This window comes from Rhinolophus sinicus, chromosome 7, assembly GCF_057876585.1.
Source record: "Rhinolophus sinicus isolate RSI-liver-muscle chromosome 7, RSI-T2T, whole genome shotgun sequence".
NCBI classification, from domain to species: domain Eukaryota; kingdom Metazoa; phylum Chordata; class Mammalia; order Chiroptera; family Rhinolophidae; genus Rhinolophus; species Rhinolophus sinicus.
The window spans coordinates 46,296,197-46,318,879 of NC_142507.1; the positions used below are offsets into that span (position 1 = coordinate 46,296,197).

At 41.2% G+C, this 22,683-nt stretch overlaps 1 protein-coding gene across 2 annotated transcripts in view; it reads right to left on the reverse strand.

Moving 5' to 3' along the window:
* Positions 1-18,850, reverse strand: part of TRIM33 (tripartite motif containing 33) — a 105,003-nt gene extending 86,153 nt beyond the window's left edge. Inside the window, exon 1 of one of the 2 annotated variants that reach the window (XM_019730364.3) lies at positions 18,206-18,841. In XM_019730364.3, the coding sequence (XP_019585923.1) occupies positions 18,206-18,731 (526 nt within the window). In that variant the 5' untranslated portion in view covers positions 18,732-18,841. Of the gene's footprint in view, positions 1-18,205 lie in introns of both variants that reach the window. The other variant, XM_019730363.3, reaches the window with a different exon arrangement.
* Between the last annotated feature and the right edge of the window lie 3,833 nt (positions 18,851-22,683).

Consider the following 22,683-nt stretch of genomic DNA (forward strand, 5'->3'; position numbering starts at 1 on the left):
GGTTTCCTAGGTCTGGGAGAGGGTATAGAGGACAAATGGAAAGTGACCACTAATGTGTACCCGATTTCTTCTGGGGCTGATGAGTTAATATTTTATATGGTGTGAGGTAGGGGTCCAACTTCATTCTTTTGCATATGGAAATCTAGTTGTCCCAACATCATTTGTTGAAGAAAATATTCTTTCCCCCCACTGAATGGGTTTGGCACCCTTGTCAAAAATCATTTGTACTGGGAGGACAGATAAAACAATTAATACATGTGATATGCCAGGGGAGAGAGAAACTGACTGAGGAAGTATGAGGGAGGCTCTTCACTATTTAGCTTAGCATACATTTTTAACTTCTGAGCAATGTAAAGCTACCACTTCATTAAAAGCTAAAATAAGTTCAAGTTTTTAAAATATAATTACTAAGCAAGCCACAGAACAGGATGTCTATCTGACAAAGGACTCATGCTGGGAACATACAAAGAATTCTACAACAGCACTGGGGAAAATGCAGACAGCCCATAGGAAAAACATATGGGAACAACTTTTTAACAGGCACATCACAATAAAAGATATCTAAAGGCCAATAAACATACAAAAAGATGCTCAATTTTACAGGTTATCAGCACAATTAAACTAAATTCTAGACAACTACAGGCCCATTGCAATGGCTAAAATGTCAAAGACAGATAATATCAAGGATTAGTAAGGATATGAAAAAATTAAAAATCTGAAACACAACTGGCAGAAGCGTAAACTGATACAACCACTTCAGAAAACTGTTTAGCAGTATCTATTAATAGTAAAGCTGAACTTATGTGCAATCTATGACTCGGCAAATCCACACAACCGACAGAAATGTGTATGTTCATCAAGACAGATGTTAAAGTAGAGCTTCCAAGAACACATCCGTAATAGTAAAAAATCGACAATAACAAATGTCCATCAACACTTGAATGGATAAAGAAATTTCAGTATATTCATACAACAAATGTTGTGAAGACAATGAACAAACTACAATCATAAGCAACATGAATAATCTCACAATACTGAGCAAAAGCATTCAGTCAAAAACTAGTGCACACTATTTAGTTCTATTTAAATAAAGTTTAAAAACAGGCAAAATTAACCTACAGTGTTAGAAGTTAGGATCACGGGAAGGGGACCACAAAGAAGTTTTATAGGGTGCTACCTAGTAATTACCGTTTCTCATTCTGGTTGTCGGATTTACAAGTGTGTTTATGCATATTCACTGAACTATACACTTTAGATTTTCACACTTTTGTTTATGCATATTTCAATAGAACATTTACATTAAAAATTACACGTCACTTAAAATATACCAATATTTTAGTCTCCCATCACAAAACTGCTCTGTATGAGTAAATATGTTCTCTACCTTGACCATGCACTCTACTGAAAAGGCAAAGTCTTCAGACACCTTTCTTTGGCATCAAGTTGACTTTGCTGCCATGCTTCTGCAAGGATAAGCAAGTTGCATCATGTTTTATGCCACATTAAATGACCCACTGGATTCAATAGATCTAATAAGCATCAAACGTGCAATTGCTGCAACAACATGGACGGACCTGGAAGGTATTATGCTAGGTGAAATAAGTCAGAGAAAGGCAAATACCATATGATCTCACTTCTATGTAGAATCTAAAGAACAAAATAAACAAAACAGAAACAGACTCACAGATGCAGGGAACAAGCTGATGGTTGCCAGATGGGAGGAGGGTTGGGAGGTGGGGTGAAAAAGGTAAAGTGACTAAGAAGTACAAATTGGTAGTTATGAAACAGTCATGGGATGTAAAGCACAGGGAATATAGTCAATGATATGGTAATAACTATGTATAGTGCCAGGTGGGTACTAGACTAGTCAGGAGAACACTTCCTAAAGTGTATAAATGACTAACCACTATGCTGCACACCTGAAACTAATATAAAATAATACTGAATGTACAATTTTCAACTATAATCGAAAATTTTTAAAAGGGGAGAAAAAGGTGAAGGGGAATAAGAGGTTCAAATTTCCAGGTATAAAATAAGTCACGGTGATGTAATGTACAGCATAGGGAATAGAGTCAATAATACTGAGATAGCGTGGTAGGGTATCAGATGGTTGCTGGACTTATGGTGGTCACTTCTTCAGGCATATAAATGTTGAATAACTATGGTACACCCCTGAAACTAATATAGTATTGTATGTTAGCTATATTTTAATAAAAAACCTTTTTAAAACAGAATAAACATGTTTTAAAAAGTAAAACACGTGCAATTGTAACAAAAATGAATTTCACACACTGTTCACAATTTGGCAATAAACCTGTGAAGTATAACACGCTACTATGACACATCAGTTGAGACCACTCATCTAACCCCATTTTGAACATATAAAACACTTAGGTGTTTCAAGAGATGGGAAAAACAGACAAAGTTCAGAAGTATATTATAATCTGGTTTGGCACAGACTTAGTAAATTTCTAATGTCAGACAGTAAATTTCTGATGGCACCTATGTCATAGGTTATACAAGTTTTTGTAAACTTACTAACCACCATTTATTCAACATTCCACTTTACCAAATTTGACTTCAAAATTTGTAATTTGAAAATTCTCTTGCATTTGTTTCTTGCTCATCTAACTAGATAGCAAAAATAATACTGATCATTCTAATGATGCTTAATTCCTATGAAAACTAGATAGTAAAAATAATACTGATCATTCTAATGATGCTTAATTCCTATGAAAACATTGCAATATAGCCTACTGAAACACTCTAAAGGGAAAAGCTTACATAAGTACTTAAATAAATTTAAGCTTTATGAAATCAAACTAAAACTGGCAGTCTATCTGGTATTACCTATTTGGCCAGGATAAGGTATATTTTAAGTTCACAGTTTACTGTTGTTTAGGTTGGGCAAGCTTTGATACTTCTTAAATGAGTTACCTGCCTGGCCCCAGACAGTATCCACTTGAGGTTGTGCTATTATCTCCACATGGGAAAGCCACATTAAGGTAAAATTTTACCTTTCTGCCTCAGTAGCCTTGTTTAAAAAAAACAAAACAACAACAAAAAAACAACTGAGGACAATTTTACCAGAGAGATTTTTTATAAGCAAGTAAGATAAAATGAAAAGGTTTTAACTTGGAGCTGATGTTATTTTTACAGATAAGGAAATGAAGTCTGGAAATGAAATCCAGTCAGAGTCAAATAAATTTGTCCACATTTAATTCTCTCCTGCTGTTACTAATTCAGATAACAACCGAACTTGAAAGCATAAACATAAACTGGGAATGGAAAACAGAGAAAAGTGATCAATGTTAAAACAGCCTGGATTACAGCCAAAGGCATAAGAGTCTAAATCAATCACGTAATATGCATATGAGAAAGGGATCACCATCTCCAAACCAACATTAAGAGCAAAGGCAGTAAATTTCAGCCATGACTAATCTCTACTTCTGAATGCTATTCCAATGAATATTTGATAATTAATTTATTATAAAGTCTTACATTATTTTCTAATACTGTCTTATCTCTTCAGTAAAATTCAATGGCTTCAAGGTTCATTTCACTTTATATACGATGCGTATCTCACAACACATAAAGGTGATGCTCAACAAAAAGCAAATTTCAAATCTGAACGACAGCTGAAATGCAGTGTTCTCTTAATGGTTTTCAATTCTTCAGACTCACAAAGTAATACAGTTAAATGATTCTAAATACCCTACCCTCATATCTGCTCTATTCCCAATGAAAAATGGAGCTCTTTTGAGTGAAATTAATTTTTCACATAAGTTATTATGTAAGGATTAGTTTTTAAGCCATTCCTTAGTAATTGGAAAAGAAATCTGCTGTTTAACTTGAAAATTAGCATTCTATTAATAAACCACAAGTGGGATGACAGGCCAGAATGGTCTAAAATTCTTATTTTGGGAGTCACTTGTGACGTCTGGAAGTTCTCATCCAAATCCACTGCGGACAACAGGTCAGACTGCACATACCATACTTCTTGAAACCTGACTCATAACCAGTGCCTAACACTTCCTACCAAATCCAAATGTGGCACAAGGCATCAGAAGGCACAGCAAATGTTTTCAGCTTTGCAGGTACAGACACAGTATCAAGCATATTATGTAGATAACTTAGCATAAGAAAATAAACTTACAGAATTCTTCACAAAATTCTAAATATGATAATAATCTAGTAAAGATTTCTGTAAAGCAAATCTAATAAAAATTATGGAATTCTTTTTGGGAAATAATATTTTGCTTAACAAGGAGGCTTTAATTAACTTGCCATCCTAAGAGCTTTCCTTTCCTAATGAATAATCCACTCAGAAATTTACTTTGATTTCATTTTTTTTAAGAAATTCTGCTGTGATGAGATACTACATTTTCAATTTTCTAATTTCTCTGTCCCTTGCTTTCCTGTGAGTTAAGACTATCATGACCACAACTTAGTCTGGTAGTATCCACATACTGTGTTTTTTTAGTAGAGCTATAGTAAAAGTGCATAATAAACACTTTGTTGCACTGTCATCTAATTCAAAAATGAAATAACACACACACTCCACTGTGCCTTGAAATCCACTTTTTTCTTATTTGAAATGAGAGGTATACACTGGTAATTAAAAAAATTTTGTAACTGTTGTACTACAGCATACGTGTGTCTATTAAATTACTGCACCACTGCAATTTGTAGTGCACCAAAAAGCAGGACAAAGCAATGAGTACCAGTCTTTATCACAACTATTCATTTTGCCATTGTAGCATAAAAGTAGTCATAGATAATACCTAAACAAATAGGCATAGCTTTGTTCCAAAAATTTTATTTACGAATACAAATTTGAATTTCATATAATTTTCACATGTCACAGAATATTCTTTGGATTTTTCCAACCACTTGAAAATGTAAAAATCATTCTTAGCTCATGACTCATATAAAACCAGGCAGCAGGCTAGATTTGGCCTATAAGGCCAGTTTGCCAACACCTGATCTAAATGAAGTCCAACAATTAACAAGCACAGAACCTCTCATCAGAATCACCCTTGCCTGCAGGCAGCAGAACCCTAAGTCTCAGGGTGTTTGTACTTCCCCAAGGGACAAAACCTATACACATATGAATAGACGGAGAGCACCTCATTGAATCTCTTCCCCTGCAGGTTGTGGGAAGGAATGCAGCCGCGGAGGCAGAGGCTCTCCTTAGCCGGGGGAAGGTGGGGGGCTGTGCCCACCTCTATGAACCCCGTGGGTTCTCCTCTTGGTTCCCACTCGACTGCGCCTGGCTTGAGTTGTTCCCCCCGTGGGGAATCTTACTCGTCATTGACTGACCAGCCATCTTTTGGGAGCCAAACAGGGAGACATAAGGTACAAACACAAAGGTGAAGCAAAGTCCCTGAAAGGATCTGTCTCACAGACTCTCCTTTCTTTGGGGGCAGGTACGAGGGGACAAACGGGTAGGCTGCTGCTGCGTGGCCACAGACGCACTCCAACCAACTGAGCCATCGGGAGCTCAGCAGCAGCTCAGCTCAAGGTGCCGTGTTCAATCTTAGTTGCAGGGGGCGCTGCCAACCATCCCTTGCGGGAGTTGAGGAATTGAACTGGCAACCTTGTGGCTGAGAGCCCACTGGCCCATGTGGGAATCGAACCGGCAGCCTTCGGAGTTAGGAGCATGGAGCTCCAACCGCAATTTTAATGTTTAAAGTTTTATTACTATAAATAAAGATCACAAGACTAATTTAAAAAAGCACAGTAAACTTTTTTTTTTAAATGAAAGGAAAAAAATCAATAAAGGCACATCACTATATGTCAGAACATGGATGAAGAGATATTAAAGGTTCCAAGAAGTAAATCAAACAAAACTCAACTGGGGCCACACAAAGCAGCAAAATCAGACTAGCATCAGCAGTAACATATTCCTTCAAAACACTGGAAGAGACACCTTCAAAGTTATGAGGAAAAATGATTTTTTAACCTACAATTTCACAGCCAGTCAAGCTACCATTTAGGTAGAAGAGTGAAATAAAGAGAATTCAAAAATGCAAAGGCTCAAATTTTACTCTCACTGACTCTTAGGATCTACAAACAAAGGTGTGAACAAAGAATGGAGGAGACCTGGGAGCCCAGGGCCTGTGCAAAGTAATTAGAACCAAGACTCTCTTTATAACACAGGCTTGAAGGATTACACTCAGTTAGAAGGGTGCATGAGCAAATCACGACGACGATAGTAAATTAAAAAAAAAAAAAATCTGACCAATAGTATAGAAACAGAATTGTCTGCCACTGCCTGAGTTCAGAGTGAGTAAAGAAATTTTCTCCTGAGAATTTCCAAATACAGGTCAAGCTATAAAGTAAACCCTAGATCAATATCTGCCAGTTCTACCATGTTTTCCCGAAAATAAGACCTAGCTGGGCAATTAGCTCTAATGCATCTTTGGAGCAAAAATTAATATAAGACACGGTCTTATTTTAATGTAAGACCAGGTATAATATACTATAATATACATAATACCAGGCCTTATATAACATAAGATCAGGTCTTATATTAATTTTTGCTCCAAAAGACGCATTAGAGTTGATGGTCTGGCTAGGTCTCATTTTTGGGGAAACATAGTAAGAAACCCCAAACAAACTTAATTAACTTCAGTGATTTTGTGTTGGTGGCACCTGAAAGAAGCAAAGGCAAAATATACTCTTTGGAGGCTTGTTCCTACAAACCAGTTCTGACAGGTCATAAAGCCCTCACAATCCAAAACTATAAAACATTGGAAGACACCATCTACTATGATCAAGAGTAGGCAGAAGCAAGTAGTAGTAAGATCTCAAGAACTTCAGACTTCAGATAATAGAATTATCAAACAAATATGAAATCAGTATACTTTAGGTATTTAAAATATAAAAAGCAAAATTAAAAACAAGAACACAGAGCAAACACAGCTAAGTGTAATTTAGGGGAAACTTACAATAAAAGCAGAAATATATACACGCTCTTCAATTTTTGGTGGGGTTATGTCCCAATAAACCCATTGTAAGTTTAAAATATTAAGTCGAAAATACATTTAGCCCACCATACATCATAGTTTAACCTGGCCAGTTTCTACTGACTGCATATCACTTTCACACCATCATAAAGTTGAAAATTCATTCAAGTTAAGGACCTTCTGTATATAGGAATAACTCATAAAAGATGTGAAAGACCTTTCTAGGAAAGAAAAAACTACATAATAAAAAACAGACTTAAGTAAAAAGAAAGGCATACAATGTTTATGAATAGGCAGATATCATATTATAAAGATAGCATTTTCTCCCATATAAATCTATATTTTCAAAGCAATTCCAACAAAAATGCTGACAAATTTTTTTAAATGTTCACAAGATGATTCTAAAACGTAACAGCAAAAAGTCAAGATCAGTCAAGAGAATCTTGAAGATGAACAAGGTGTACGTGGAGGGGAATGAAATTACCTTAATGAACACAGGCAAACTTCATTTTATTACACCTTGCAGATCTTGCCTTTTTTACAAATTGAAGATAAGACTTTTCACTGGCAAAAAGATTACAACTCACTGAAGGCTCAGATGATTGTTAGCGTTTTTTAGCAATAAAGAACTTTTTAATTAAGGTATATATGTTGTTTTTTTTAGACATAATGCTATTGCATAGACTACAGTATAGTATAAATACAACTTTTAAATGCACTGGGAAAACAAAAAATTCATGTGACTCACTTTACTGTGATATTCACTTTACTATAGTGGTCTGGAACCAAATCCACAAGCATTATCTCCAAGGTATGCCTATAACAGTTTACTATAGCTTTATAATAAACAATAAAGGCAGAAAAATGGGGGGAGGAGTGACTGAAAAAAACAAAAAACCTCTCATACAGCAAAACACAGCTTTCTAAAGAGTTTTTTAAAGTGAAGTGTATTAGTTATCTATTGCTGTGTAACAAATTACCCCAAAATTTAGTGGCTTAAAACCACAATTCATTATCTCTGAGTTTCTTTGAGTCAGGAATTTGGGGGTGACTTGGCAAGTGGTTCTGGCTTTGTGCCTCGAATGAGGTTGCAGTCAGATGTCAGCCAGGGCTGCAGTCATCTGAAAGCCTGACCATGCTAGATCTACTTCCAAAGTAGCTCATTCACATGGCTGGACGTTGGCAGAAGGCTGTGGTTCTTCTCCACATGGGCCTCTTCCACAAGGCTGCTAGAACGGCAGTGGTTTTCACCCAGGACAAGAGATCTCAAGAGTAAGGGGAAAGCTGTCTGCCTTTAATGACCTAGCCTCAGAAGTCTATTCTGTTAATTCTGCTGTATTCCTTTGGGACCAGTCATTGAGTGAGACCATAGGGTGTGAATACCAGGAGAAAGGAACACTGAGGCCATCCTGGAGGCTAGCTACCACAGCAAGCCACAGTAGGCTCAGAATAAATCTCCAACTTAACCAACAGAGGATCAGTATACAGAATTGAACAAGAATTCTTGTAAATCAAAAAATGTAAGCAAGCTAAAGAAAAATAGAAGACATAGGGACAATTCACAGAAGCAGCAATATGTATCGCACAAAATAAGCATTCAGAAAGTATTATTCATTAGTACCACATAATTCATGCTATTTACCCATCAAGACACAGACTTTATTTTTCTAAAAATGATATATTTATATTCATTTATCCTTTTTTTTTTTTTTTCATTTCCCCTCGGAACCAATGTCCATTTGAGAAGCTGGCTAGGGATAAAGGTAGAGCTTGTGGCCACCGAAGAAACAGGTTAATGTGCCCAACTTCTAAACCTGGCCTCAGGAAAGGTAAGGTGATAGAACTCAGTCAACCAGTCATAAATATGAAGAAAACATAAGTACACCTACAGTGAGGTATTTACAAAAAGCCAACAACTTCAGTTACTAAGTACTGTTTCATCTTTACATTCTACTAGGGGCAAGCTCTTCATGAACTGCGTTGATGGGTACCCCAAAATGCATGAATCTGCCACCTTCTATTATTCCACAGTCTGACATTTTTCCCAATGACCCTCAATTACCATTTTCTGACTCTCCCTTCAAGGGAATGGGTCTCCAACTTTTTAGTCTCAGGATCCCTCTTACACTCTTAATTACTAAGAATCTCAAACAGCTTTTATCCATCAATATGTACAGTATTAGAAATAAAAACAGCATTTTAAAATATTGTATTAATATAGTAATAACTTTAATAAATCAAATAATTTGTTTATTGAGAGTAAATATTTTACTCATTTTTAAAAAAACTCATTATATGTTTAAATAACATCTTTATCAGAAATAACTATATGTTCCAAAACAAAAAGTTTTTAGTAAAGATTGGCACTGTTTTTACATTTTTTATATCTCTTTAATGTCTGGTTTAATAGAAGATGATGAACATATACTTCTGCATTTTATCAGCTGTAATGCTTTGTTTGAAGAATATAAAGAAAATCTGGCCTCATACATTAAGAAAAGGGAAGAGTTAATAGTCTTTTCAGTCAAATGTGTGAAAATTCTTTGATATAATACAAAAACATAGAAAGTGCATTTATTTCTTAAATGTCAGCTGCAATGTGGAATTTCAACCCATACTGATGAACTTTTAACTCCCCTATATCACAATCTATTGGTGTATTTTGCATTTTGAATCTTTTTTCTATGCATGATTTTGAAACATCATGCACTGATCATTTGGAAAATATTAATTCATTATGTAGATCTTCCAAATGTTGACATTTCATTACACAATATCCCCCCGACCCCAAGAGTGTTAATATCACTACCAATTTCATCAGAAAAGCCTTTAAATATTGAGCTGTCAAGCTCATGGTGGCAGATACAAGTTTTCCAGAATTTTCATTTAAAAGCTCAATTTTTATCACTGGCAACGTGTAATGTCAGTTGTTCTCCTTGAAGTGAGTGACAAGCCCAACTCATTCATTTTTAAGAAAATGGCTGCCAAATACTCATGCCTAAAAAAGCAGTTTGTTCATTCTTTCAAGTAAAAATTTTTTTCCATGAAAAAAAAGCAGCTAATTCAGCTTAGAATCAAACAACTTTTTCTTGTACTTCAGCAGAAGCACTTTATACACACTTCTCATTTGATCACATAGACTATTAAGGATCAAGATTTAATAAAATAATTTTTTACTCTTCAAGGACAGAAAGTGAAACAAGCATGGTTTTTGTTGTTTTCGTTTTTACTCCAAGTGTGGTGGTGAAGATGCAGTGATTTTTAGTATGGTTTGGAGGCATTATCTTAATTCCTGCTAAGGTGCCAGCACTTTTGCCCATCATTGCTTCTGCATCATTAATATAAATGTTAGAACAGTGAATAAGGCAAATAATGAATTTGTGTTATGCAAACAGTTTAAACTTTGCCAACGCCTAAAAGGGTACCAAGGACTATTTCCCCAAGGTTCCATGAACCAACTCTGAGAATCACTACTCAAAGGTATTCTCATTTAGGGTCTGCTAAGAGTATACATGAGGAAATAGAAAGCAATTAGTCTCCTAAAATTTTTGATGTATAGATAGTAGACCTTATACAGACTTAAGATTTGGAATATTAGTTTATAAGTTTTTTACATTACATATAACTTTTGGTAGCAGAGTAACCTGGAATGCAAATGACTTTGTCAGGCATGCTGTACATCATTAGATGTCAGAAAAGCCTAGAAAAACACCAGCAATTTACCTTCCTGCCTCTTCTTTGTGCTTACTATCAGAGAGGTAGGCACAAAGCCAATGGGGGACAACTGGAAGACAACAGAAACAGCACAATTTATTAAGGGCTTACGGTGTGCCAGGAACTATATGAAGTACTTTACAATGTATTACCCCCAGTAGAAGTCATTAGTGTTTAGTTTTCCTGGCACATATTTAATGATCGGTTGCTGATGACTATATTAGCATTCAAAAACTCAAGCATTATGTTGAATAGGGCATTAGAGAAATAGGACCTGAAAAAAAAATTTAAAAATCCCCTACCAGCCTTTTGAGTCTCTAAGCAGTACGATGGCGGTTGGCAAGAACAAGTGCCTTATCAAAGGCAGCACAAAGGGAGCCAAGAAGTGGTTCATCTATTTTCTAAGAAAGATTGGTATGTGAAAGCACCAGCTAGTTCAATACAAGAAATGTTGGAAAAACACTAATCACGAGAAGTTAAGGAATCAAAATTGTATCTGATGGTCTCAAGGGTCATGTTTTTGAAATGAGCCTAGGTGATCTGCAGAATGATGACACTGCATTTACAAAATTCAAGCTAATTACTCAGGATGTTCAGGGTAAAAACTGCCTGACTCATTTCCAGGGCCTGGATCTTATCAGTGACAAGATGTGTTCCATGGTCAAAAAATGGCAGACCATGATTGAAGCTCATGTTAATGTGAAGACTACCAGTGGTTATTTGCTTAGTCTGTGTTGGCTTTACTAAAAAACAAAACAATCAGATTCGGAAGACCTCTTATGCTCAGCATCAAATCCGCCAAATCCAGAAGACAACAGTGGAAATCCCAATCTGAGAGGTGCAGACAAATGACTTGAAAGGAATGGTCAATAAACTGATTGTAGACAGCGCTGGCAAAGACACAGAAAAGGCCTGCACGTCTACTTATCCGCTCCACGCCGTCTTTGTTAGAAAAGTCAAAATGCTGAATGAACAAGGCCAAGTTTGAATTGGGAAAACGCATGGAGCTTCATGGTGAAGGTGGCAGTTCTGGAAAAGATACCAGGGATGAGACTGGTGCTAAAGTTGAAGGAGCTGATGGATAAGCCCCCAGTCCAAGAATCTGTTTAAAATTCAGACTTTCAATGGTGACAAATACAAAATCCTATGGGGGCGGGGGGGGGGGGGGGGAGGGATCCCCAAACAGTTAAGTCCCACACAGAACTAGCAAACTGCCATACAGTATATGTACCACTGGGACAAAAAACTTCAAGGGCTCAAGCAGAAGATTTCCTGCTGAGTGATTAAGAGTGGCTCACCAGGCTCATGGATTAGAGAGACAGAACCACCGTGCTCTTCACACTACACCCAGAGGTTTTCCCTCCCACTTATCACATGACTGTTGCCATCTCAGGCTTTTCGCAATAAGCTGAAGATTCAGAAAGAGAATCAAGTTTCCATGTTGATTCTTTCATCATTCCTCACAAACAAAACAATAGTAAACTCATGTAGATGTGAAAAGTTGCATAAGAGAGAACAGAATCATAAAATTGTAGAGGATAGGAGCCCAACCTCTTCACACGCAGACCAGGAGAGGCTGTCTAGGTGCCTTGTCCCAGGTTACCTGGCTGGTTACAGCAGAACCCAGGGCACCTTACTCCCCATCAAATTCTTCACCCACATCACCGTGCTCTCTCAGATGCGCCCTGCTGCAAGGCTTCCCTCCTTCCAGAGTTCATTTTAGAGCTTGTTACTAGATGTATCAATACAAATTTGTATTTTTATTGACTCATTATAGGTTTATACATACCCACTACTGATAGCTACTCTGACTCAATCTGAAACAGAACTAAAAAAGAATTACAAAAGCACTTTTAAAAACTCACTACTGAGATTCAACAAACATTAACTAGTTTATTTTGATTTTCCAAGTTCTCCAAGAGTAAACAGATCAGCCTTTCTCCTCAAAACTATTTAAATCCATGTTCCTCTTAGTGTGGTAGATTCCACAATCTGAATCACATGAGATACTTGCTCAAAATTCAGATTCTTAGCGTCATCCCCAAATTAATTGAAACTGTGTCTCTGAAACTCCCGAAATGGCATTTAAAAAAGCTCTCCAGGTGATTCTTATTCATCCAAAAGCTATTTACTGAACATTCATTCCACAACAGTCTAGTGGGAAACAAGGAACATGAATAAACAAAACGAGTAAACATTTTGGATTTTAGCTGTGCTATGAAGAAAAAAAAAGGTAATATGTCATAAAGTGACCTGGAGGGCTACTTTAAAAGGAGCAGTCAGTCATAGGACTTTTAGAGCAGTGAAAATACTCTGTATGATATTATAATGGTAGATACATGTCATTATACATTTACACAAACCTGTAGTACGTGCAGCACTAAGAGTGAGCTCTAACGTAAACTATGGACTTTGGGAAAGTATGATGTCAGTATAGGTCCGTTGACTATAACAAATGTACCACTCTGGTGGGGATATTGGTAAAAGGGGAAGCTATGCATGTATGAGGGCAGGTGATGGTAATGCAGGGACTCAGCTCCCGCTCCCCACACAAGAACGCAGGATATGGTGAGGCCAAAAAGGAACAATAACGGAGCCACAGATAGGAGAGTCATGCCACTATATTCTCCACGGCGGCTGGTCGAGAAACAAAAGCAAACATCCGCCAGTACCCCAATGAGGGGTCTTCCTGCACCCCAGTCTCACTGGAGGCCGGGCGAGACACAGGAAGGAGGATCAACACGGTCTGCAATCCACAATCCGCTGGCCAACCGCACCTGCCGGCCACAATTCGCACTTGCTAGCATAGCCACGGCAGTTATATTAGTGGCAAATGGCCGACTAGTTACAGCTGATGGCCATTTACTACCTGAGCCAGCATCTTTCCACGTGAGGTCAAGAGCCTGGAAACTGCTCTCTGGGACTCCGTCCCTGCACTCCACCCCTCCAGGGTCTCGCCTCACACCCTGCACAACCAGCGTCTTTCGTGAGGAGCCTCCCTCCCCGCCCCCCCGCCAGGAACCCAGCTCACGAGAAAGTTTCAGTCCAGTTCAAGTAATGTTCTAGAGGGTGTCCCTGAATGTCCACCTACTTTCTGGGCAGAGCCAGGGATCTCAGGGTACCACCAGTCTTTCTGGGCACAGCCCGACTTCCGGGGTACAGCTACGGTTCTCAGGGTACCGTCCTGGAACAATAGTGGCTCACAGCCAAGGTGCTTACATATTCTCCATGGCGGCTGGTGGAGACACAGGAAGCAAACATCCGCCTGTACCCCAACAAGGGGTCTTCCTGCACCACAGTCTTGCTGGCGGCCGGGCAAGACACAGGAAGCAAACATCCACCAGTTCCACGTTCCCAAGCAAACAGTCAAGCGGTCCATCAAATCAGGGATGGAAGGCAATTCCCCATAGTCCACAGTCATTCGCCAGGGCTGTGCGTTGGCCTCACAATGTGTGCCCTCCGAGTCCTGCTCAACCCAGGGGTGAGAGAGACCCTGACCTCACCCGCACCCTCCACCGAGGACTCAGCAAGCGTTTCCTCCTGGGACTACAAGTCCCGTACCTGGGCGGCCTCAGCAAGCACTTCCCGGCCCACACGGCCGCACCGACCTTCACTTTTTCCGACCTATGCTGGTCGGAGAACCGTCTAAGTCTTCCCACCCCTCCAGCTCTCCAGCAGCTGCACAGCTTTTTGTATGCTGGTCGGAGAGCCATCCATGTTCTCCCACCCCTCCATGGGGGTCCAAGTTCTGAGAACAGTGGCCACCGGCAACCACACATTGTATGGGGGCCACGTCCTCCTGCCCAGAGTCAGACATCATTCCTACCTGGCCAGAATCCTGCTCGCCGTGCCAGGTATCTCAGTGGATGGCCCCAGTGTAAGATGTCCACAACTCTAGGAGCCTACGGCAGCAGCGGACCACCAAAAAGCAGGCAACGCCTGCCATGGGCAACAGGGCGGTGTGCCATCTGGAGGCTCGGGAAGACCACCAATTCACCGAGGGGCATGTTTCTCCAGACAGATCGCGCTTCCTCCTCCCGGCGCAGCTCCTCACCGGCTTCCTGAGACTGAGTGTTCATGCGCACAAACTGCTCCACTAACCCCCCCATTCTGGCCGGCTGCACCATGTGTCATGCAGGGACTCAGCTCCCGCTCCCCAAACATAGGATACGGTGAGGCCAAAAAGGAACAACGGAGCCATAGATTGGGGAGTCATGCCACTACAGTCTCGATGGCAGATGGTCGAGGCACAAAAACAAACATCCGCCAGTACCCCAATGAGGGGTCTTCCTGCACCCCCCGTCTCACTGGCGGGCAAGCGAGACACAGGAAGTAGGATCAACACAGTCCACAATCCGCTGGCCAACCACACCTGCCGGCCACAATTCGCACTTGCTAGCGTAGCCACCACAGTTATATTAATGGCTGATGGTCAACTAGTTACAGCCGATGGCCATCTGATCACAGCTGATGGCCATCTACTACCCGAGCCAGCACCTTTCCACATGAGATCGAGAACCTGGAAACTGCTCTCTGGGACTCTGTCCCTACAGTGACATGTAAAAAATCTTCATAACTTCCTCTTAATTCTAAAACCACTCTAAAACATAGAGCCTTTTTAAAAAAGCAGTCAGTGAAAGCCTTTCTCAGGAGGCAACATTTGAAATGAGGGGTCCTTCGCTCAAGGACAGTGGTTCTCAAACTTAGTGTGCCTCCAAATCACCTGGAAGACTTGTTACATTAAACCACTGGTCAGAATGTCTGGAGTGAGGCGCAAGAATGTTCATTCCTACAAGCTCGCAGATGCTGCGGGTCCAGAAGCCGCCACACCTGGAGAACAGCTAAAGGGGTAACTGGTGTGTTAGAGGAACAGAAAAAGGCCAGTTAGGAGGGAGGGGAATGGACTTATCGTTTCAGAACCACTTAAGATGGTGAATTAAGCTACCATCTATGGCTCCCAGACAAGAGATGGAATCACCGGTTGGTCAATAATACCTTGCATTTGAAAAGCATTTCACAGTTTATAAAAGCATTTTCACATTTATTATTTAATTTTATTTAGTGAGATATAAGTGAAGGCCTATTAGCTACATTTTAGAGATAAAAAAACGGAAGGACAGAGACATTATGAACCTGAGGGAACCAGAAAACAATTAAATGGCAGAACTATGTCCCTTGACTCCAAAACCAGTGTTCCCTCAAGAACAGCAAGTTCGCTTTTTTAAAGAGCAAAGCAAAACATCCATACAGAAGTTAATACAGGTACTAACAAATTACTTTCTAGACTCCTTGCCTAAAAACAGTGACTTCCAGACTTAATTTATTTTAGATATACTAGTTAGAAAGCTACATTACTTTGACAGTAGTTAGTCCCATCTACTCATTTCTCCTAGTTCAAAAACAAAGGACAGAGAAATGAAGAGGGAATTTAGAGACTATTATCCTCTCTCCTACATAAATATCAGCGAGTCAATTTCATTACCTCAGTCCCTCAGCCACATAAGTCAAACACAATTTTCATCTTGTGTTCCCTCCAATCTCCCACCTAACCCAAGTTCCCATAAGAACAGTGAATCCCACATGTCTTACTACTCATGAGGCCGTGAGCAGTGATTTACACACCCATTATCATTTTGTATCTTCTCCATCAATCAAACGCTTATTCTTAATATAACATTCTCACCTGCATGTCTCAATAATACTTCAAATCCAAAACACCCAAAACTGAAATCATTATATCCCTGTTCCACCACACACACACACCTGCTGTATGCCTGAATTCTTTTATTTGCATTAATAGCACTGACACCCATCAAACAAGAAACTTGGAAGTCAGCCTAGACAAGTTGTCTCTCACTCACACCAACCTTAATGTGCCCCACCCCCCAATCTCATTCCCAGGGCTACTCACAACTCCCATGGCTACTTTCTCCCACAGCAAAATGCTCCCTTCCTTAACACCTGACACCAGTCCTTTACTCCCCATTCCAAATGCTAATTTCTTACCTAGATTACTGCCAGATTCTCTTAATTGGTCCTGCCCGCAGCCTTGACTTCCTTTACCCTTCAACATGCCCCCAAGTGATCTTTGTGGATCACAAATGTGATACTTTTACCCTCTTGATAAAAAAGTCCTTCAGGGACCCCCTTATGTTTACACTGCACAGGATACACTCCACAGGATGAATCCAAAACCCTTAACACAGGTCCACAATCCTTACCTGCACTTCTAGAACTCAGAAGCTTTGAAATTTCATAACTTTGCAAAACTCACCCTGAATTGCAGAAGACTATTTGTTGTCTATCCCATTGGTGTGATATTTGTATGCTTCACTACAGAAATAGTAATGTGTTTGATAATGTGTTAACCCAGACCCTACTGGAGGATTACTAACCTTACCCCCAAAAAAGAAAAATTTCCAAACTATTCTGAAGTCTAAAACACACCTGGTCCCAAGGGTTTCAGATAAGGCATTGCCTATTCAGCCCATCAATCCAACCTAATTTCCACCAATCACCTTACACATCTCTTAGCTTCAGGGATGTGTAAGGTGCCCTGTACCCTGAATACTCTCCAATCCAGTGAGCTACTGCTCACCTTTCAAGAACCCTGCTCAAGGGTTTCCTTTGCAGTGCCGTTTTCCTGACCTTCTCCTGATTGTGCCACAACCACTGCAAGTACCCACCTCAAGTGCTGTAGGTTTTACATTTATTTCCCGTTAGACTGTGAATGAACTCACTGAGTATTTCAGTCAATCCTACAGTGTCCAGAACACTAGAGGCTCATTAATGTACAAGGAACTAAAATCCATGCCCAGCTCTCCCTAATTCCCAATTCCCTTCAAAGTTCATTTCTCCTTCAACCCTAAACCTTAGGATTTTTCCCTAACCATGCAGGCCCCTCACAGTAATTTTCGTTGCCAGAGTTCCTCTTTTCCAATGTCATCTTAAAATTACTTTCTATCAGATGCCTCCTCTTAACCGCAAGCTCTCCAATGCCCTTTATCCTCCTCTATTTATTTAATCCCCAGCCCTTCTTTCCCCTCGTCTGGAACGGATCAGGTCCTCTCCCACCAGGTAATTCGTACTCACAGCCCTCATCTCTTACCTATTCCCTCCCTCAATATCTCTCCCGGCTCCGGGCCTTCCTTCCCAAAACGCTTCTCTGCAGCCGTTTCCACACCCCCTTTTCTCCCCAGTACGGGTCCAAGAGCTCACGAACCTGCTCTCGGCCCGAGTCCATGCCTTCCCGGCCCGTACGCGAACATCACAAACCTCCCCGGCAGCGGTGTCCCCTCCCCCCGTCTCCGGCTGCCTGCACCCCTCCCTTCACCCTCCGCGTTATCTCTGGCGGTCCAGCTCCTCTGGAAACTGTCCCAGGGGCCGTGTCTTTTCACCTCTTAGACTCCTCGGGATCGCGCCGTCCTAGGAGCCCTGGGCCCCAGCACCTCCGTCCCCACCTCCTCCTCGGCCCCGCAGATCCCCTTCAGCCCAAACCTCGGACAGGGCCGCCCGCTCACCTTGCTGGATGTCGCCGTTGCTGCCCCCGGGGATGGGCACGCTGAGCTGGCGCTCCGGCTCGGGCAGGCAGCGCAGGCAGAAGGAGTGAAGACAGGGCAGCAGCTTGGGCTCCGCCTCACGCCGGCTCTGCAAGCTCTGCTGACACACGGCGCAGGTGTCCAGGAGCGAGGCTGGAGGTCCAAGAGGCGGCCCCGCCGAGGGACCTGGAGCGGGAGCCGAGGCTGGAGCGGGGGCCGGCGTCGATACCGTCCCCCCGGGAACTCCAGGGCCCACTGAGGCCGCCGGGGCTGAGGCAGCCGGGGCCGAGCCCGAGGAGGCCGCGGCCACCCCCCCGTCGTCGGGCCCAGCCGTGCCGCTCTCCGCGCCCGCCCTGCTGCCTTCCTCCTCCTCCTCCTCCACCAGCACAGCGGCGAGAGGCGGCTCCGCCTCCTGCGCCGCGGGCCCGGCGGCCCCGGCAGTTACCGGCGCGCTGCCGCTGCCCCCACCGCCGCTCTCAGCCTCGCCGCCGCCTTTGTTTTCCGCCATGTTTTCCTCTTTGAACCCGCCGGACCGCCCCGCGCCGCCCGCCGCCCGCGCCGCCGCTGCCGCCCCCAGCCCCAGCCGCAGCCGCAGCGAGAGCGGACGCCGAGAGCGAGCAAGCGAACGAACGGACGAGAGCGCGCGCGCACGCGGTGCCCCCGCCCTCGCGCCGCGCGGTTGCAGTGGGCCAGGCGGTGCGCGCGCACGTACGCACGGACGTCCTCTGAGGGAGGCGGGAACTCAGGGCGCGGGCGCGGAGCGGACCTAACTACCCCTCCCGACCTCCGGGCCCGCGCGTTGCGTCCGCGCCGCCGCGATTCAGCTGGTTTTCAAGGCACAGGCCGTGTACGCTGAATTCCTCCTTCTAGAGGTGGTTGTGAGCTCAGATGCAACGGTGGTGTGGGGAGCAGCGTGGGGAAGGGTAGGAGCCCAGGGCTGGTTCCTGCCCAGCGAGCGTCTCCCTACTAGCGACGCCATCCCCAGAGGTGGGCGCGCCTCCGCGGAAACCTCGTTTGCACGGTGGGACACCGAGGCTTCCCGGCCCGGAGGTACAGACCTCCTGGGTCTCTGTTTTTCAACCTGCCCATTTCTTGCGGTTGATTGTCCCTCAGTGGCAAGTAAGCAGGCCTTTTTTTTTTTTTTAAATGGGGGCCTGCCAGAAATAGGCTGAAAATACCCGGGGAAGAAGAAACTCTTAACAGCTGTTTTTAGCTTTTTAAGGTGATTGATTCTCAGACGTGGCTTCGTATCAGAAAACCAATCAACTGAGGAGCTCTTTCAAAGCCAAGATAGCAAGACCACACCCCAGACCTGCATCAGGAAGTGGGGGAGATGGCTGATGGATGTTGAAAAGTCGCTTCGGCTGATTCTGATGTGTATCAGTTTGGGGAGTCACCGATCTAACCAATATTATGATCTGGGAGTCCCACTTAGTGTCCTGGCGCGAGGTGGATTACAAATGCCCTAAAAATGTTGGTAATAGAAGCTTTCAGAAAGGGTTATCTTTATTTGCGAAACGTATTCTGGGATTTTTACGTAGTGCAACAGCTGTTTTAACGTTTAGGGTCATGAAGTGCTTTCTTCTGACAGTGTTCCCAAGAAACTTATTCTTTGAGCTGGTATAAGTCCTTAAACGAAGGCACCTGGAAACATTTTTCATTTATTCGTTCAAAAATACTGACTTACTATATGTATCAGGTGTTTCAGAGACTAGGATTACAGGAGGAGACAAAGGAGATCCTTACCTTCAAAGAGTTTGCAATCTAAAGAGAAATAGAGTGAAGAAATAAAATGGAATCACTTACAGTCAAGCTGCTAAATTACTGAAATGAAGTAGATTTTGGTATGAGGAAACAATTCTATTCTTGTTTTAACTAGCCTGTGAATTTAAACTTTTGAAATTTACAGGCCTGCAGCAATGCCTGGACATATATCAGACCTCCAGACAACCCTAATTACACCAAGTACTCACCAATTAAGACCACCTGACATCTGACTGATAACCGTCCTGGACCAATCTTAGGTGCAGGACTGACTATTCCTGCAGTACTGATTATTCTCAAAAATGCACTTTTTACTATAAGAACTCTTTCTTCTTCGGAACACTTCTGGGTTTTTGCCTAGTTGTGTTTCCAGTTTGCAAACCTGAAGATCCTTGAATAAATCATTTATTTCTAGTCAAAGCCTCCAAACTCTGTTTTAGTTCATTTGACACTAATGGAGGAAGATTGAAAATATATGTTGGGGAGTAATAAATGCTATGAAGAAAAATAGTAAAAGAGATTAGAGAGGATTGGGGAAGGCCTCTGTTGATAGGTGAACAAACCTTGTGGCTCTCTTGCAGAAGAGTGTTTCAGGCAGAGGCACAAACAGTAAGTACAAAGGTCCTGAAACAGATGGAGATTCTTGGTTTGTCAGGAACACCAAGGAGTCAGTGTGGCTGGAGTTACTTAAACAAGGGAAAAAATAGTAGAACATGAGATAAGAGAATTGAGGAGACTAGGTCATACACAAAAATGGTCCTCAATTTTCTAAGTGTTATGCCCTTGAAAAGAACTTGAAAAACTATCTTCTCCCCTCTAACATAGGTTGACTCAAATTTTCATCATGAGTGTAAATAGTTGCAAAGAGTGTAATTTCTGATATTTTACAACTAATATTCCTAAATTATTACATTACTTTTAAATCTATCCAACGGGACAATAAACACTAAACTGGTTTAACAAACTCCAGCATGCATTTTATTTTATTTTTTAAATATTTTTATTTTTCAATTACATACAATATATTAGTTTCAAGTATACAACATAGTAATTAGACATATAACTTATGCAGTGATCACAACAAATCTAGTACCCATCTGACATCATATATAGTTATTACAATATTAACTATATTCCCTAAGCTATATTTTACATGCCCATTACTATTTTGTAACTGCCAATTTGTAACTTAATCCTTTTCCCCACTTCTCCAATCCCCCTAAACCCTTTCATCTGGCAACCATCAAAATGTTCTCTGTATCTATGAGTTTGTTTCTGTGTTATTTGTTCATTTATTTTGCTTTTTACATTCCACATATAAGTGAAATCACATACTGTTTGTCTTTTTCTGTCTGATTTATTTCACTCAACATAATCCCTGTAGGTCCATCCATGTTGTCACAGATGGCAAGATTTCATTGTTTCTTATGGCTGAGCAATGTTCCGTTTTATATATGTCACTTCTTTATCCATTCATCTATTGATGGACACTTAGGTTGCTTCCAGATCTTGGCTAATGCTGCAATGAACATATGGATGCATATGTCTTTTCAAATTAGTGTTTTGAATTTCTTTGGACGAATACCCAGAAGTGGAATTACTGGCTCCTTCTGGTCTCTTGTTATAGCCTTTATTTTAAAGTCAGTTTTGTCTGGTATAAGTATTGCTACCCCAGCTTTTTTTTTTTTCATTTCCACTTTCATGAAATATCTTTTTTCATCCCTTTACTTTCAGTCTGTGTGTGTCTTTCAATCTGAAGTCTCTTGTAGGCAGCATATGTAAGCGTCTTGTTTTCTTAGCCATTTAGCCACCCTATATATTTTGATTGGATCATTTAATCAATTTAAAGTGATTATTGATAGGTATATACAGAGGGTGCCACAAAAATGTATACACATTTTAAGAAAGGAAAAATTAAAATTGTAATACTCAATATATACCAATAACAAAAGATGAATACACATCATGTTTGACTTCTGCAATTACAAGAGGTGCTCAAAGTGGTTACCATCAGCATCCAGACACTTCTGATTACGGCAAATGACTGCTTGAGCAACGTTGACCGAAGTATCCACTTGTATACATTTTTTGACACCCCCGGTAATTATTGCCATTTTACTCATATTTTTTTGTCTTTTTTTTTTTTCCTTCTTAAAGAAGTACCTTTAACATTTCTTGTAATACTGGTTTGGTGGCGATGAACTTCTTTAGCTTTTTCTTGTCTGGAAAACTATCTGTCCTTTGATTCTAAATGATAGCTTTGCTGTGTAGAGTAATCTTGGTTGTAGGTCCTTTCTTTTTATCACTTTGAATGTTTCATGCCAATGCCTTCTGGCCTGCAAAGTTTCTGTTGAGAAATCAACTGACAGTCTTATGGGAGTGTCCTTGTAGGTATCATTAACTGCTTTTCTCTTGCTGCTTTAACCTTTGTCTTTAACCTCTCTTTGTCTTTAAACTTTGGCATCTTAATTATGATGTGTCTTGATGTGGGTCTCTTTGGGTTCATCTTGTTTGGGACTCTAAGCTTTCTGGGCTTGTAAATCTATTTCATTTGCCAGCTTAGGGAAGTTTTCCATCATTATTTCTTCAAATAGATTTTCAATTCCTTGCTCTCTTCTCCTTCTGGTACCCCTATGATGTGAATGTTGGTACACTTGATGTTGTCCCGGAGGCCCCTTAAACAATCCTTATTTTTT